General features: G+C 56.9%; 1 protein-coding gene across 3 annotated transcripts; it reads left to right on the top strand.

Moving 5' to 3' along the window:
- Window positions 1-2,002: 2,002 nt before the first annotated feature.
- Rhbdf1 (rhomboid 5 homolog 1) lies at window positions 2,003-15,752 on the top strand. Of its 3 annotated transcripts, XM_078024357.1 has the most exons (19): window positions 2,003-2,497; window positions 9,087-9,227; window positions 9,303-9,433; window positions 9,646-9,750; window positions 10,114-10,327; window positions 10,729-10,938; window positions 11,012-11,134; window positions 11,206-11,363; window positions 11,844-12,098; window positions 12,200-12,311; window positions 12,435-12,509; window positions 12,596-12,757; window positions 13,530-13,630; window positions 13,768-13,831; window positions 14,170-14,264; window positions 14,429-14,504; window positions 14,574-14,674; window positions 14,778-14,931; window positions 15,095-15,752. In XM_078024357.1, exons 1-19 carry the CDS (start codon window positions 2,381-2,383, stop codon window positions 15,512-15,514), a joined length of 2,814 nt encoding a protein of 937 aa, XP_077880483.1. In that variant the 5' UTR covers window positions 2,003-2,380; the 3' UTR covers window positions 15,515-15,752. The 3 variants fall into 3 exon arrangements, with proteins under 3 accessions (XP_077880483.1, XP_077880482.1, XP_021581087.1); XM_078024356.1 differs by lacking the exon at window positions 9,646-9,750 and having other exon boundaries at window positions 2,007-2,497; XM_021725412.3 differs by lacking the exons at window positions 2,003-2,497; window positions 9,087-9,227; window positions 9,303-9,433; window positions 9,646-9,750 and having other exon boundaries at window positions 10,189-10,327; window positions 10,848-10,938.
- The last annotated feature ends 110 nt before the right edge of the window (window positions 15,753-15,862 follow it).

The raw sequence follows: 15,862 nt of genomic DNA, 5'->3' as shown, positions 1-15,862 counted from the left end.
CTTCCATTAAAGTGACTCTGGCTAGGGATGTGTCTCAGTTGTGACTGGTGCTCCAAGATGGGTCTCCAAGATGGGTCTGGATGGTGCCTACAGTGCCCACTACAGGAGGGGACCCACAGACACCAGATGCTCAGCTGTGGCATGTGTTGGAGGCAAGCCCAGTCCCTGGCTTTCCAGAGAGATATCATTGCTGGCCTAGCCAGCCCAGTCTGGGCATCCAGGCTTTGCAGGACCTGCTTATCCCTGGCAGGGGTCAAGAATGCTAGGAATGGAGACTGTCCTGTCTCTGAGCCTGGCATAGGAGGAAGAGTGGCACGAGCAAGCACTGCTTATCCGTGATGCACCAGCAGTCTCTCCCCAGTGAAGGAGTTTCCTCCATCTCCCACCCCCCCAAATTTCCACTGTCTCCCTCGGTGCAAGAATTGTTTGACACCACCTGTGTTTGTAGAGGGCTCACTAAGTGGATACCACTATGCCCTTTGATGAATGGGAATACAGACAGGATTCTGCCCCTGGTTCTGACTCTGGGGTTCACCAGTAAGTGCACCAGCACCTTTAGTCCAAGTGGTCAAGTGTGAGTGTGTGTGTATGTGTGTGTTTTCGTGCTGGGGATAGAACCCAGGGCCTTGTGGATGCAAGGCAAGCACTCTACCAAAGGAGCTATATCTCCAGCCCTCAAGTGGTCAACTTTACTCTGGAAGCTGAAGGAGGATCACAAGTTCAAGACCAATCCATGCAGTTGGGCACTGGATGCAGCTTGCTGACTTTTGGTGGCAGCAACTCAGTTCCCAGAGGCCTGATACCACCTGGTCCCCAAGGTTGTGGCTGGGGGAGCAATAGCCTTGTGACCATCACAGGGTCTGAAGACACATTTGTGGGTCTAGTAATTTGTGGGAAGAAGGGAGACCTCCAAACCACTACCCATGGGAAGCTTGGACCAAACCCCTGGAACACGCTTCCCATTCTTGCTGTTGGCACAAGCTGTCTGCAGTGCCAGGAGAGAGCTTGCTGGGAAACCCCCACCAGCAGCCTCCAAGGAAAGTAGATAGGCCATTTTGTGTCTCACAGTGCAGGCATGATCTCAGTGGTGATATTTGCAGCCAGGCTCAGCACCTGCTGGGGTAACAGGATTTGGATCCCAGGGCCAAGGGAAGGTTTAACTACTCTGACCTGGATGTGTGATGGACTGCATGTGCATCAGTGTGTTAACATGTTAACATGAGCATGTACAAGTACAAATGTGTGAGTGGTATAAGTATGTACTCATGCAAGTGTGTGTCTGAGTTCGTGTATGCCCCTGAGTCTGTGTGCGTAAACAGTGTGTGTGAACATGTGTGTCTGTAAGCAAATGAATGCAAGGAGCACTCTTGTATGACTTGCAGTGATCAGAGGAAGCCTGCCTGTCTTCCTCCCATACTGGAGATTTAACCCAGGGGCACTCTACCCCTGAGCTACATTCCCAACCCTCTTTTTTTTTTTTTTTTTTTAAAGAGAGAGTGAGGGGGGGGGAGAGAGAGAGAGAGAGAGAGAGAGAGAGAATTTTTTTTTTAACATTTATTTTTCAGTTCTCGGCGGACACAACATCTTTGTTGGTATGTGGTGCTGAGGATCGAACCCGGGCCGCACGCATGCCAGGCGAGCGCGCTACCGCTTGAGCCACATCCCCAGCCCCCCCAATCCTCTTAATTTTTTTTTTTTTTCAGATTTTAGTTGTAGATGGACACAAGACCTTTATTTTATTTATTTATGTGCTGCTGAGGATCAAACCCAGTTCCCAACACATGCGAGGCAAGCGCTCTACCACTGAGCCACAGCCCTAGCTCCCTCTTAGTTTTTTGAGACAGGGTGTCTGTAAATTGCCAAACTGGTTTGGAACTCACCATCCTACTGCCTCGGCGGCCTGAGTAGCTGAGATTATGGGCGTGTGCCAGGAATGTTTTTTCATAGTGAATGTGTGCAAGGGGAGTGAATGCTCACGTGGGACTCTGACCTTGGGATAAGTGGCTTGTCAGTGCCGCCTTAGAGGGAGTTTGCAGTCCGTTTTCAAGAGATCCTAGGACCCTTTCCATCCCCCACGCGCCCTGCACGGGTGGAGGCAGAACAAACTCAGGATTCAATGGAATCTGGGAGAAGTCGCGGAGCCCAGGACTGACGCTGACCATCGGATCTGGATCCTTCAGTCTCTTCCACACAGGCGGAGACGATGCCAAACCCAGGCCACAGGTGTCTCGGCAAGCGGACTCTGTGGAGAGCGCAGCCCTGTGGCCTTCCCGGAGGAGGCGTATCCGGCGGGCCGCGGGCGGCGCGCATTCCTGAGCCCTGAGTCAGCGCGGCCGCCCCTCCGGCCCGGCCCGCCCCCGGCGCGCACGCCCCTCGCTCCATGGCATTCCCGGGCGGGCGGCCGGAGCGGCGCGCGGGCGGGCGCAGCGGGGACTCGGCGCGGGCGCCCTCCCGGCGCCTCCGGACGCCCTCGGAGGACCCCGGCCCAGCGGCGGCGGTAAGTGGCAGGCGGCGGGGCCCGAGCCGGGCCTGGACTTTTTCGGACGCGTGCCCGCCTGGGCCGCCGACTTTCTCCGCGGAGTTTTCCGAGCGCCGGCGCAGGCGGCCCGGCGCACCGCAAAAATGGCCCGTGGCTGAAATGTCTCGGCCCCAGCTCCGCCGGTACCAAGGGTTCGGACCGGGGACTCAGTCCCTGGGCCTCCGCCTGCGCCTCCCTTCCTCGCCACCTCCGGCGGGTGGTGTCCGAAACTCCAGCTCGGAGGGCGGGACGTCTTGGGATCGTCCCTGTCCCGGCGCGCTCCCGGGGCAGGGAGTAACAGCAGCAGCTGTGGACTGCGGCGCTCGGGGTAGGGCCCGACCCCTCCGGCTACTTCCCAGCGCCGTCTCCCGATCTGTAAAACGGGAGCCCCAGGGCCGGCGGGGAGCTACTTCCAAAGACAGCCCCCCACCCCCCTCGTGGTGGCCAGGAGGGGCGGGCTGGGGCTGAGCCGACCGCTGCCGAGTTCCTGGAAGTTGGCCTTCTCCCGTCCGGGTGATAGCCGGACGGGTGCTCCGGGCGCTGCGCGGGGGTCTGGCTATGCCCCGCTGGGGGCACATTTGTGGGTCTGGGTGGAGAATGGGCAGGGGATTCCCCACCCAGATCTGTCTTGGGCCCGAAAGGTCCTGACCGGCGTTCCTTAGTGTGCAGCTTGGGTTGTATGTCTGCCTGGGTGGGCGGGGCCTGGGCTTGGAAGCCCTAACTCGGTGCAGGGAAAGCCCCCCCCCCCCCCCCGACTTCCTGTTGGAGCCGGGAGATTCAAGGATGAAACTGGCTTTTCAGGTTTAGCCCAGTTAGAAGCCTGGGCTGTCCCTGGCCCGGATCTCCCCACCCCCGTGGAGCCAGCCCCAGCCCCCTACCCCTACCGGGAGGTGGGAGAAGACTAGGTTTCCAAGGGTCCTTGAAGCTGAGGCCTCTGCCATCAGGGTAATTCTGAGCATGGGGCAAGGGCAAGGGAATCTGTGGTCCTAGATTGAAGGCACTGGCCCTTGGGCTCCAGTCAGACCACACAGGCTTCCATTGCACAGGTCCACTGAGGCCAGCATCCGGGAACCAGCCAGTCCTCACCCTGGGGAGCTGACCTTTTCCAGGACCTCTTGGCCAACAGGATCTGTAGGTCTTCCTACCCTCTGTGGACCACCAGGGATCTCCCTCAGCATCCTTTTGACTCCAGCTGCTGCTCAGGCACTTCCAGTGTGTGTGGGGCCTCAGCCCATCCCTATTCTCCCCAGTGTCTGACAGGATAGATTTTCTGCCCTAGGATCCCATTTCTTGGTTCCTGGATCAGCTGTGTTTAGTGGTGGCTCTCTCCTTTCTCCACCCAGGTGCCTCTGGGTGGTAGAAGTTTGCATACAGGGCCCGAGAGCCCTCAAAATCTTGGGGCTGAAGACCACAGCTGGTCTGTAGCTGGGCAAGCAGATAGGGACCCCCACCCTAGCTCCTGGCCAAGGTGCTGGACTCCCTTTGGGTGCTCTGTGACCTTAGGCAGTGACTGGCCCTTCTGAGGCTCAGTTTCCTTTCCTGTAAGGTGGACGTGCTGTGACAGGTTGGTGGGGTCAGCTAAGATCATGCTTGAGGCAGGTGTGCCAGGCTCCTGCACTCAGATGCTTAGCCTGCATCCAGTGGGTCCAGCAGGGTTTGCTGAGCCTGAGGGTTCCTGGGCATGAGGGAGCACATGTGTAGGGTCAGTTAGGGGCACTTCTGGGAAACTCTGACTGTGACTGGCTGCTCATCTGCCTTCCAGCCAGGTGTGTTGGACCCCTTCCCCCACCAGCCAGGAGTGTGTGCTATGCTTTCACTTAACTCCTGGGATCTGGCCAAATCCTATATTGAGGACTAGATGTGTCCAGTTTAGGGGGCAGTTCACACTTGGAATCTGGTACAACCAAGTCCTTGTCCCCACTTTCTGATTGGTTGGTGTGGACAGGTACCCTAACCTCCAGGTGTGTCTGTCCTGTCAGCTCCAGTGGGTCAGGGAATGTGACCCCTGGGCCACATATGCTGGGTTAGCCGTGGTGCAGTGCCCTTCCCTGAGTGGCCTCTTCTTCTCCTATGTGCCACCAGGCTGCCCCTACAGATGGCTTATAGAAGGAAGCCCCTTATTCTGTTACTGTCTGTCTGGCTGCTTGTCTGGGGTGATGGTGGCTGATAGGTGATGTGGGGAGGCAGGGAGCTGGTGTGTCTTCCTAGGGACAGGAAAAGGGTATGGTGAAGGCTGCTGGCTCCATCTCAGGCCTGCCCTGCTCCAAATGGAAACTTGTTTCTTCCACAGAAAAGGGAGGGATCACTGGAAGGATTGAAGAGCACTTTGTGGTTTGCAAAGAGCCTAGCAAGTGTTCTCCACATGGTGCCATTTACAGAGGAGGCAGAGAGGCCAGGTGACTTTCCCTTTGCTACACAGTGACAGTGGAGGAGGAGTGGGATCTAGGCTGCAGATAGCTGTAGACACTTCTCTCAAAAGGGGATCAGGGGCCTCAGTTTAGGGGTCAGAGAGAGGTTGAGGGGGATCTTGGAGGAGCCAACTTCTTTGGGTCCAGGCTTGGGTGAGCTAAGGACACGACTGGTTGGATGTCCTAGGTGGGGCCTATTGTTGTAGCTGACCTTGGTAGTGGGCCATCTCTTGGCTGGCTGTGCTTTCTGCTTCCTGTTGCCCTGTGAGTGTCCAGGGCAGGTCCGAGTGCAGAGAAGGCTGCTGCTTACTCCTTAGGCTACAGCTTCATGCTGGCTCTGGCAAACCTGCCCCAATGTCCTTGTGCCTCGGCCATACCTTGCTAAATGCAGCACCTCTGAATGGTCTGGTCCTCCAGTTTTTCATGGTCCTCATTGCACATGCTCTGGGCCTCTCAAACTGCCAGCTGCCTGGCTCTCTGTTCCACCTCAGAACCAGCCTTTCTGCTGCCGATCCAGCTGCTGTTTATTGAGCACCTACTGTGTGCTGGGTACTGCCATGGCCATATTCTCAGATGGCAAAATGGATTTGTTCAAGGCTATTGGTGATGGAGACAAATGTATGGGTCAGCAGCTTGGCTCCGGCCCTTTTACTTCCTTCCTGCCTCCTGTCTCTTCTTTTTTTGGTATCAGAGATTAAATCCAGGGGCACTTAACCACTGAGCCACATCCCCAGCCCTTTTTATATTTCATTTTGAGATAGGATCTCTTCAAGTTGCTTAGGACCACGCTGAGTTGTTGAAGCTGGCTTTGAACTCTCAATCTTCCTGCCTCAGCCTCCCAAGTTGCTGGGATTATAGGCATGTGCCACTGTACCTGGCTCCTGACTCTTGCACCCTAGTCAGCAGGACTCTGATGTCCCCTGCCTATTTCCTCTGCCCTGGCAGCTGCAGCCACATTTCATCCCTCCACACCAGTCTCTGGAACCTGACCTTCCTCATCTCTCAGGCTCATTTCTAGTCTTAAGCTGCTTGGTGTGCCCAAGGGGCACCCCCCCTTCCTGGCCCTCTTTCACCACTGGTGCTGCTCCCCGCACTTTCCACTTCATCCCCCATGTGCATATGGCCAGTTCCTGATGTTGCTGAATGATTCATGCTGTGACCTCTGGAAGTTATGCCCTCCTGGCTGGGGTTCCCCCCTGCACTGAGGGCCCAGCCGAGCAGAGTCCCCTGAGGCTGTCTGGGAACAAGAGCCCACTGTGTGCCTGGAGGAGGCCTGGATAGTGGGTCACTGTGGGAGGGCAGTGTGTTGCTCCTTGGCCAGTCTGGTCTGGGCCTGTTTCTCCCCCAAGCCTTGTGAATCCCACACACTTGAGGCCCAGATGGGGTACCCAGCATTTGGTGGGGCAGGGGGGGTATCCTCTCCCTGCCTGCTGGACCACATGCATTCTCCTGCACCTTCCTGCCTCCCCTCAGCACAGGAGGGGTTGTCCTGGATATTCAGATAGGGGCTGGGGCCTCCATTGTGAGCTGAGGTCTTTGGTGCTTCCTGGGGCCAAATGTGAGCCCATCTGGAGCAAGGGCTGGGGGGTCCAGTTGCCTGTGCGTGGTCCCAGTTCTTCTCCCCTCACAGCTTGTGCCCTTCTCACTCATAATTGCTCCCAACAGTCAGCTCCTCCTCCCAGGGTGGCTGAGGGTCATCTCCTTCAGGAATCCCCTGCTCTTTGGGTCTCAGGGACTGGCCCCTTCGTGCTAGCCTTGCTCTGCAGTTGTCAATGTGTATACCCTGTGGTTGCTCTAGAACCAGTGAGTCCTGGGCAGTGACAGGACAGAGGACTGCACTCATGTGCATGAGCTCTGGAAGAACCAGGCCGGGGGGCTCCTGTTGGGGGATGGCATTCTGACTGAGGATGCAGGTCCTGGAATGTATGCACACCTGAGATGGGAGGCACTGAGCTCAAGGACAGACTTTGCTGGGGATATGCCTGTGGATCATCTAGTGGCAAAGGGGGCCTGCACTATTGAGTAGGTGCCAGCTGGATGCCACCTGGAGGTGCTGGGCAAACCTAGGCAGGTTCTTGGAGAGACCAGTCCCTGGTGCTCACCCAGGGATTCCCAGCAGCAGCAGCAGTAGCTCTGTTTGTACTCTTGGCCCTGCTCCTCTCTGTACCCTATAATAGTCTCACCAGCAGCATCAGTGTTCCAAGTAAGAAGACTGAAGGCATGTTGCTTTGTGTGGCAGGGCTGGAGTGGTCCTTTGGGTGAACTAAGCAGGAATGCCAAAGGTGTCTTCATCCTGTCTGGTGTCTGGCTCCTTACCCCATGGGCATAGCACAGCCTTGGGAGCAGGCTGACAGACTGGGAGGATGCTGAGGCCCCTCTGTAGGCTCAGGAGCCCCTCCCTGTGCTCTGCTTGCTTTCCCAGCACATCAGAAAGTGTCTGATTCTGTGAGTAGTGTGCCCAAGACACAGAGGTGGCCCCCAAGTCACTCCTTAGCCAGCAGGTGATCCTACTAGGCTGTCTATGAAAGATGGCTATGGGATGAAGAGGAAGACATCCATCCCCAGGATGCTGACCTGACACCAGTTGATGCCTGGCACCCAGATCTGGGTTTGGCATGTGGTACAGGTCAGATGCTGAGGGCTGGCTTGCTTTAGCTCCTAGAAGGACCTTGCCACACCCATTTCTTGGTCAGAATGGCCTGTGTCACACATGGCCTCCATCCACCAACAGGGGCTCAGCATAGGCAGGCCCAGGGATGCAGAGACAAATGCTGCCTGGCTTGTGGTGCTGAGGTCAGACAGGGAGGGACCCCTGGGTACATGGTAGGGGGGTTCCCCTACCTTTGCCCCCCCAGCCACCACCTGGGCCCAGCAGTGCATGATCAACTTGGAGAAGGGGTTGGAATGTGAGGGATGGAGCCAGGAAGACTCCCTTCTGCTATCTGTTCTGTTCCTGGCCTCTGTAGGGCCAGCAGGAGCTGCAACTGGTACCCTAGGCCTTTTTTTTACTAGGCAGTATAGGGCCCACCAGGGCCATATGCAGTGTCATATGGTGGACATAGCTCTGTGGAAGCCCTGGATCTCCTTCAAACAGTTGAGGGGGAGACTCCCAAGTGGAATCCATTCCTGGAGGCAGCAGTGGGCGGTTCACACATCCAGCCACTTGCAGCTTGTTGAGGTTTGCACACTTTGAAGAGGCTAAGGAACTTGGGATTAATAAAGGAGGTATTAATAACAGAGGGCTTTTCCAGACCCTCCTGGGTGCAGATCTGCAGCAATTGTCCTTTGTACAAATGATGTGGGTAATAGAGTTCCCTGGTCTCTATGCTCTGGGTCTTCCCCTGTGTTGGTGGGTTGGGAGTTGTCAGGCATGCAGTCCCCCAACAAGTCCCTGCTCTGGCTGCCTCACTGTTGTTTTTTGGGCATATGACGCCACCTGGTGGTCATCATGATTAATGCGTGAATATGGTTTGTAGAAAATCACCCAGTGCCCTAGCTGCTGCTCTGCCACCTGGGAAACCATGACTTTCTCTGAATGTAGAGATTCCTCTGTGTAATGGGTGGGATTCACTCTCTGTATGTTCTGTATGTAGTATGCCTCTGACTCTGTAGTGGAAGCCATAGTTGTTAAAAGAAGGCAAGGGGTAGATAAGACAGGCCAGGGGCACACTGGGAGCTCTTAGCCTTAGCTCCAGGTCACAGGGAGCCTGGTTGGCCCTGCCAGGCTCAGTCCTCATCCCCTTCAAGGTCTGAGCCACAGGGAACCTCACTGTCCCTTCCAAGCAGCTGTCATTGCTGTTTTCTGCCCATCACACATAGCATCCCTTCGGCACTTACTTCTTTAGGGTGATAATTTCCAAAGTGTAAACTCTGATAGGGCAGGTCTTGTCTTGTGTCTCCCCCAGCATGTGCCAAGCACCTCCAAGTGCTTTGCTCATTGGAGGTGCTGGAAGTGCTGCCTGTGGACCTGGTTGTCCGAGGACTGTGAGGGGAACCAGGAAGGTGTGGACATAACCAGTGCCGAGCACTATCTGGGCTCCAGCCGCGGAGCTGTGAGCACCACCATTTGGCATATCGCTGCTTCTGCCTTCTCCGGGTCTGGGCCCAGTGGATCTTCAGGGGCTTGCCAGCCTCACTACTGAGCACCTTCCCCTTTCCAGGCCTGCCTCACTCCACCTGGAGCCATGAGTGAGGGCCGCAGGGACAGCACAAGCAGTCTGCAGCGCAAGAAGCCACCCTGGCTGAAGCTGGACATACCGGCTGTGATGCCACCCCCAGCAGAGGAGCCCAGCTTCCTGCAGGTAGGTGCTGAGTGTCCAGGGCTATGGCTGTGCCCATGCCCCATCCAGACTCCTCACTGTGACCCTGTTGCTCAGCCCCTGAGGTGCCAGACTTTCCTGCGGAGTGTGAGTATGCCAGCTGAGACGGCCCACGTCCCTTCGCCCCACCATGAGCCCCGGCGGCCTGTGCTCCAGCGCCAGACATCTATCACACAGACCATCCGCAGGTACTGCCCTGGCCACTCCCCAGGGGAAGGCACACAGGGTCCCCTTTGGGTATTGGGGCTGGGAAGGAGCAAGGGTCTGTCTTGTCTCAGCTTTCTCTTCTGCTCTGGTCCTCCTGTCCTGGGGACTGTACTGCTGTCACCCCACTACCCTTCTCTGCTGCCCAGCACTCACTTTCTCTGTCTCCGTACCCTAATGCTCTGGTCCCTCACAGCCGACAGGTGCGCTTTGGGCGAGTCCATACTCTGCCCCTCTCAGGTCCCCGGGCTGCCTGCAGGCCGCCCCCACAGCGCCAGTCCCTCTCTTGGTCCCTGCTCAGGTACTTCAGGCAGGTCATGGGTGTGTTGCTGTTTTCTGGTGTGTGCATGTTATGTGTGGCTTCTTAAGAGCTGCCATGTTGGCATTTCCTGGCCCTTGAGGGCAGTGCCAGCTATGTGTTGTTTGCATGTTCGAGGGCTGTGGACAATCTGCTGGGGTCTCCCGTGCTGCTGCCTGGGGCCAGCCTCCTTCTCTAGACTCAGGGGATGGAACCCACTTGTCCTCCTAATTAGACTATTTCCATCCAGCCCCCGGAGGGCCTGAAGGCTGGGGCAGAGCTTGCTGTCCAGGAGGATGGCCTCTGAGGCTCCTTGCCTAGGAGGGGGAGATGTAGCTGCCCCTTGCTGAGTCCCTTCCATGATAGGGGGACAGCTGACTGGTTTGGAGTGAGCAAGGACAGTGACAGCACCCAGAAGTGGCAGCGCAAAAGCATCCGTCACTGCAGCCAGCGCTATGGGAAGCTGAAACCCCAGGTCATTCGGGAGCTGGATCTTCCTAGCCAGGACAATGTGTCGCTGACCAGCACGGAGACACCACCCCCACTGTACGTGGGGCCATGCCAGCTGGGCATGCAGAAGGTACGCCTATGGGCTATCGTCCCATGTTCCCTCATTCTGATTCCCTGGTGGGGGCTGGGGCACAGTCTACCTGAGCTCATGGTTGGGAGAACAGTCAGGTGATCCCATGGAAGCAGGTAAGATGCTCTGGGAAGGGCCACCTGGGTGAGGTGAAGGGCCCTGGCATTATACCAGGGGCAGCCTCTGGATAGGCGAGCATACCAGGGGGACCAGCAGTAGAAGGGGAGAGGAGGAGGCCCCACTAGGTGGCTGTCGGGATGATACCCATTCAGCTGCCCTGGGCCTGCAGGAGTGAGAGCAGTAGCAGTGGCGCCCTCTCTGTGGGGCTTGCGTGGCTCTGGTGTGTTGAGAGCCCCTGGCACCAAACTAGCCTGACTCCACTGTGTCTTTGCCTCTGCCAGATCATAGACCCTCTGGCCCGCGGCCGGGCCTTCCGCATGGCAGATGACACTGCTGATGGCCTGAGCGCTCCGCACACTCCGGTCACACCAGGTGCTGCCTCCCTCTGCTCCTTCTCCAGCTCCCGCTCAGGTTTTAACCGGCTTCCTCGGCGGCGCAAGCGTGAATCTGTGGCCAAGATGAGCTTCAGGGCGGCTGCAGCACTGGTGAAGGTAGGCATAGGGCCATGGGTGGAGGTGGGCGCCCAGTGGCTATTAGGTCCCAAGGTCACCTCCTTGCCCTCAGGGCCGCTCTGCTAAGGATGGCACCTTACGCCGGGCACACCGACGAAGCTTCACTCCTGCCAGTTTCCTGGAGGAGGACACAGCAGATTTCCCTGAGGAGTTAGACACATCCTTCTTTGCTCGGGTAAGAAGAGCGCAAGGCCTCACCCATGGCCTCTGTCTCTGTATCCAACCTGATCTCGAGTATTTGCTCAGGAAGGTGTCCTCCATGAGGAGCTGTCCACATACCCGGATGAGGTGTTTGAGTCCCCATCGGAGGCTGCACTCAAAGACTGGGAGAAAGCCCCAGAGCAGGCTGACCTCACGGGTGGGGCCCTGGACCGCAGTGAGCTTGAGCGCAGCCACTTGATGCTGTGAGTGCAGCTGGTGGGTGGGGTACATGGTGGGGGGGGACCTCTGTCCGTCAGGAGCAGCTGGACCCTAGGGCATGGTGCACCAGCATTCACTGCCTAGAGTGAGTTGCCTAGTGCAGTGGGAACCTAGCTTGGCAACTATGGTGGGGGTCCCAGGGCTAGACATGTCCCCAGTATTTTCTGCCCACTTGGGGAGTCCCAAGACATGGTGGCTGGGTGATTCCAGCATAGAGGAGTGTGACCTTTTGCTGAGGTACAGAACCTTTGCTGAATCTGGGGTCCTTTCCTGCCATCCTGGGAGGGGCCTGAGGTTGCTCCTTTACTGGTAAGAGGCTAAAACTGGGACTTGACACCCACCCCCTTCATCAAAGCCAAGGCCTGTGCAGGGCGGGATAAAGACTGACTAGCTCTGGTTGCGTCAGGAGGGATGGCAGCAGGTGGTGGTCTAGCCCAGGAGGTGAATGAGCTGGCTCCCTGCAGGCCCCTGGAGCGAGGCTGGCGGAAACAGAAGGAGGGTGGCACAGCTCCGCAGCCCAAGGTACGGCTTCGACAGGAGGTGGTGAGCGCTGTAGGGCCCAGGCGGGGCCAGCGCATTGCAGTGCCAGTGCGCAAGCTCTTTGCCAGGGAGAAGCGGCCATATGGGCTGGGCATGGTGGGCCGGCTTACTAACCGCACCTACCGCAAGCGAATTGACAGCTATGTGAAGCGCCAGATCGAGGACATGGACGACCACAGGTAGGTCAGGGGATTGCAGCCCTGTGAGCAAGTCTTGGGGTTGGGATGCAGATTCCTGGGCTCTGCCTTGGGGATGTGCCCGCTGATGCTCCGCCCTGCAGGCCCTTCTTCACCTACTGGCTTACCTTCGTGCACTCGCTGGTCACCATTCTAGCAGTGTGTATCTATGGCATCGCGCCCGTGGGCTTCTCGCAACATGAGACAGTGGACTCGGTGAGCCCCTGGCACTCTCCCGGGACCCAGATGGTTGGGGGCCAGGGTCTGGACCCCCTGTGCTCCTCTCCAGGAAGAGAGAGCCCTATGGACTTGGTCTAATCCCACTTCCTGACTTCCCAGGTGCTGCGGAACCGTGGTGTCTACGAAAATGTCAAGTATGTGCAGCAAGAAAACTTCTGGATCGGTCCCAGCTCGGTGAGGATGTGGCTGGGGGCGAAGCCTGGAGTTCCTGAGGTGGGCAGGGGGCCTGGGGCTGCAACTGCACATCTCCCTTACTGTAGGAGGCCCTTATTCACCTGGGTGCCAAGTTCTCGCCCTGCATGCGCCAGGACCCACAGGTGCACAGCTTCATCAGTGCTGCTCGTGAGCGTGAGAAGCACTCGGCCTGTTGCGTGCGAAATGACCGATCTGGCTGTGTGCAGACCTCAGAGGAGGAGTGCTCGGTGCGTCCCGCACAGCTCCTTGTGTATGCTGTGTCCGCAGTTACCTTTAGACTCAGGCCCCACTGAGTTCCCTTTGACCCTCGCTCTTGGCATGTAGCATTGCCCACATGAGGCCCTTCCTGCCACTTTGATGTCTGTTTACCTTGCACTCCTCCATCCCTGGTTCCTCACCCAGGGAGGTTCATTTGACTTTGACCTGACCTTGGTTTGGGTGTGCTCTTTCAGCACCTGTCTAGTCTGTGTGCAGGTATCTTAAAGTAATTTTCTCCACTAAGTGATATTGTTTTTTAAAAAAAAGCATTCATGTTTTTTTTGGTTTTGTTTTCCTGCATCTTTTGTGGCGGTACCATAGTTTATACCAATCCCTGATTAAGGATGCAGAGGCTGTTTTTGAAAAGCTAATGGGAGCAAGGTGCTGTACTGTACGCCTGTAATCCCAGCTAGGTGGAAAATGGATGCAGGAGAATGGCAAGTTCAGGGCTAGCTTGAGACCCTGTCTCAAAATAACAAGAAGGGCTGAGGATGTGGCTCAGTTGTAGAGCACCTCTGTATTCGATCCCCGTTACCTCACAAACAAACAAATATATAAAAAGCAGCTGGCAATTATGCTCCTAGTGCCAGAATCTCTCCATATGTGACCGAATCAGGCATCTAAAATGATTAGGGGTGGAGTGGTGGGGACTTTGCCTGTGACTCTGGCTTCGAGCCCTCACTGCTGACTAAACTTGGCAAGGAATGGGCTCTGACCAGGGCTGACCCTGTGTTCTTACAGTCCACCCTAGCAGTGTGGGTGAAGTGGCCTGTCCATCCCAGCGCCCCAGACCTTGCTGGCCACAAGAGGCAGTTTGGCTCTGTCTGCCACCAGGACCCCAGGTCAGTCTTCCTGGCTGTCCCCTCTTCTGTCCTTGCTTTTCCCAGAAGGGTGAAGGTGTCCCATTGTTGACTCAGATGGGAGGGTGCCAATGCCAGGGGCTCAAAGCAGGTTCTGACAACATACTGGGCTCACGCAGGGTGTGTGATGAACCCTCCTCTGAGGACCCCCATGAGTGGCCAGAAGACATCACTAAGTGGCCGGTAAGCTGGGGTGGGGGAATTGCTGGGAAGTCAGCTTGTCACACCCATCAGTGATGCCAGAGGCCTCTCTGGGTGGGACCATCCCATTTTCAGACACCATGCCCCTGGCCTTTGCCCAATCTGTCTATCACCTAAGGCTGTCTCTCTGAGCATCTAGTCAGAGCAAGAGGGCCTGATAGACTTGGAAGGCCTGATGACATTCCAGTTTGATAGATGGCCCTGCTGAGGCTCAGATGTAAGGATCTGTTTAAAGTCAGGAAGTCCTGTCTTCTACCTTATGAGGTATAGAGCAAGAGTTGGGGTGGGGCTGACTTGGCTCTTCCCTGTTTGTGACCCAGATCTGCACTAAAAGCAGTGCCGGGAACCACACCAACCACCCTCACATGGACTGTGTCATAACAGGCCGACCCTGCTGCGTCGGCACCAAGGGCAGGTGAGCATGCAGTTGCCACAAGTCTGGGCCCAGGGCTGTGCCTTCTCCCCCACCAAGTTCCAAAACTCAAGGCTCCAACAAGGAGAAAAGGCCAATGGGAGGGTCGTGGTGCCTCTGTCCCTGGACCTAGCAGTCTCCTCCAAATCTGGGCCCTGACCTTCCAGGTGCGAGATCACCTCCCGGGAGTATTGTGACTTCATGAGGGGTTATTTCCACGAGGAGGCCACACTCTGCTCTCAGGTAGGCCTCAGGGCATGTCCCTCCCCTACTCCCTAGCCACTGTGAGTGCTGACTGGCCACTCTGCACAGGTGCACTGCATGGACGATGTGTGTGGCCTCCTGCCTTTCCTCAACCCTGAGGTGCCTGACCAGTTCTACCGCCTGTGGCTGTCCCTGTTCCTGCACGCTGGGCAAGTGAATCTGTGGGCTGGGTGGGAAGTCTCAGGGACTTCAGAATGGCTGGCTGAAGGTGGCAAGAAGCCACCTTCTCTGAGTGTTCCCTACTCCCCACAGGATCTTGCACTGCCTAGTGTCCATCTGCTTCCAGATGACTGTGCTGCGAGACCTGGAGAAGCTGGCCGGCTGGCACCGCATAGCCATCATCTACCTGCTGAGTGGTGTCACTGGCAACCTGGCCAGTGCCATCTTCCTGCCATACAGGGCAGAGGTAAAGCTGCCTTCCAGGGTAGGGACCTTCCCTGTGTGCCTGTGGCCTGTGGGTTCGCCCTGTGTTGAGCACTGGATGTGTTCCTCCTGCCTTTGGGAGTGGGGCAGGAAGATGAGGCCAAGCTGCTTATTCCTGCAGCTTATAGCCACCCCACTACCCACAGGTAGGCCCCGCCGGCTCTCAGTTTGGCATCCTGGCCTGCCTCTTTGTGGAGCTCTTCCAGAGCTGGCAGATCCTGGCACGGCCCTGGCGTGCCTTCTTCAAGCTGCTGGCTGTGGTGCTCTTCCTCTTTGCCTTTGGGCTGCTGCCCTGGATTGACAATTTCGCCCACATCTCAGGCTTCATCAGCGGCCTCTTCCTCTCCTTTGCCTTCCTGCCCTACATAAGCTTCGGCAAGTTTGACCTGTACCGCAAGCGCTGCCAGATCATCATCTTCCAGGTGGTCTTCCTAGGCCTGCTGGCCGGCCTGGTGGTCCTCTTCTACTTCTATCCTGTCCGCTGTGAGTGGTGCGAGTTCCTCACCTGTATCCCCTTCACCGACAAGTTCTGCGAGAAGTACGAACTGGATGCTCAGCTCCACTGAGCCAGCTGTGGGTGCTGATGGCCACAACCACCCTGAGACTCGGGGGCCTGTGGACTCTGCCTGCTCTTCAGGGACTTGTCTTCCCTGACAGACCTCCTGTACCTTGCTCACTCCTGTTGACTTTATCTTGTTGGGCATTTATCACACTCTCCCACGATAACCTTCTAACTAGACCCTTGACGACCACCTCATGTGGCCAATAAATGGACCGGGAGCGTTTTAGCTGCCACTAAGTTGACCAGGGCTCTGTCCTTCTTCTTGGCTTCTGGCTAAGTGCTGTGGAGAAGACCCTGCAGGTACCTGGCCTCTGACAGCACAGTTCTGCCACACAGGGAACTAAGTTTTGAG

The sequence above is a fragment of the Ictidomys tridecemlineatus genome, chromosome 10 (assembly GCF_052094955.1).
Source record: "Ictidomys tridecemlineatus isolate mIctTri1 chromosome 10, mIctTri1.hap1, whole genome shotgun sequence".
Lineage (NCBI taxonomy): Eukaryota > Metazoa > Chordata > Mammalia > Rodentia > Sciuridae > Ictidomys > Ictidomys tridecemlineatus.
The sequence above is the reverse complement of the archived record's forward strand: the minus strand, read 5'-3'. Positions and strand labels throughout refer to the sequence as shown.

Excerpts from the sequence above, each read along its gene's own strand:
- Rhbdf1 (XM_078024357.1), top strand. The coding sequence starts at position 2,381 with ATGGCATTCCCGGGCGGGCGGCCGGAGCGGCGCGCGGGCGGGCGCAGC. Across the intron at positions 2,498-9,086 it reads ACCCCGGCCCAGCGGCGGCG|GCCTGCCTCACTCCACCTGG; the intron begins GTAAGTGGCAGG and ends TCCCCTTTCCAG. Across the intron at positions 13,631-13,767 it reads GTCTGCCACCAGGACCCCAG|GGTGTGTGATGAACCCTCCT; the intron begins GTCAGTCTTCCT and ends GGGCTCACGCAG.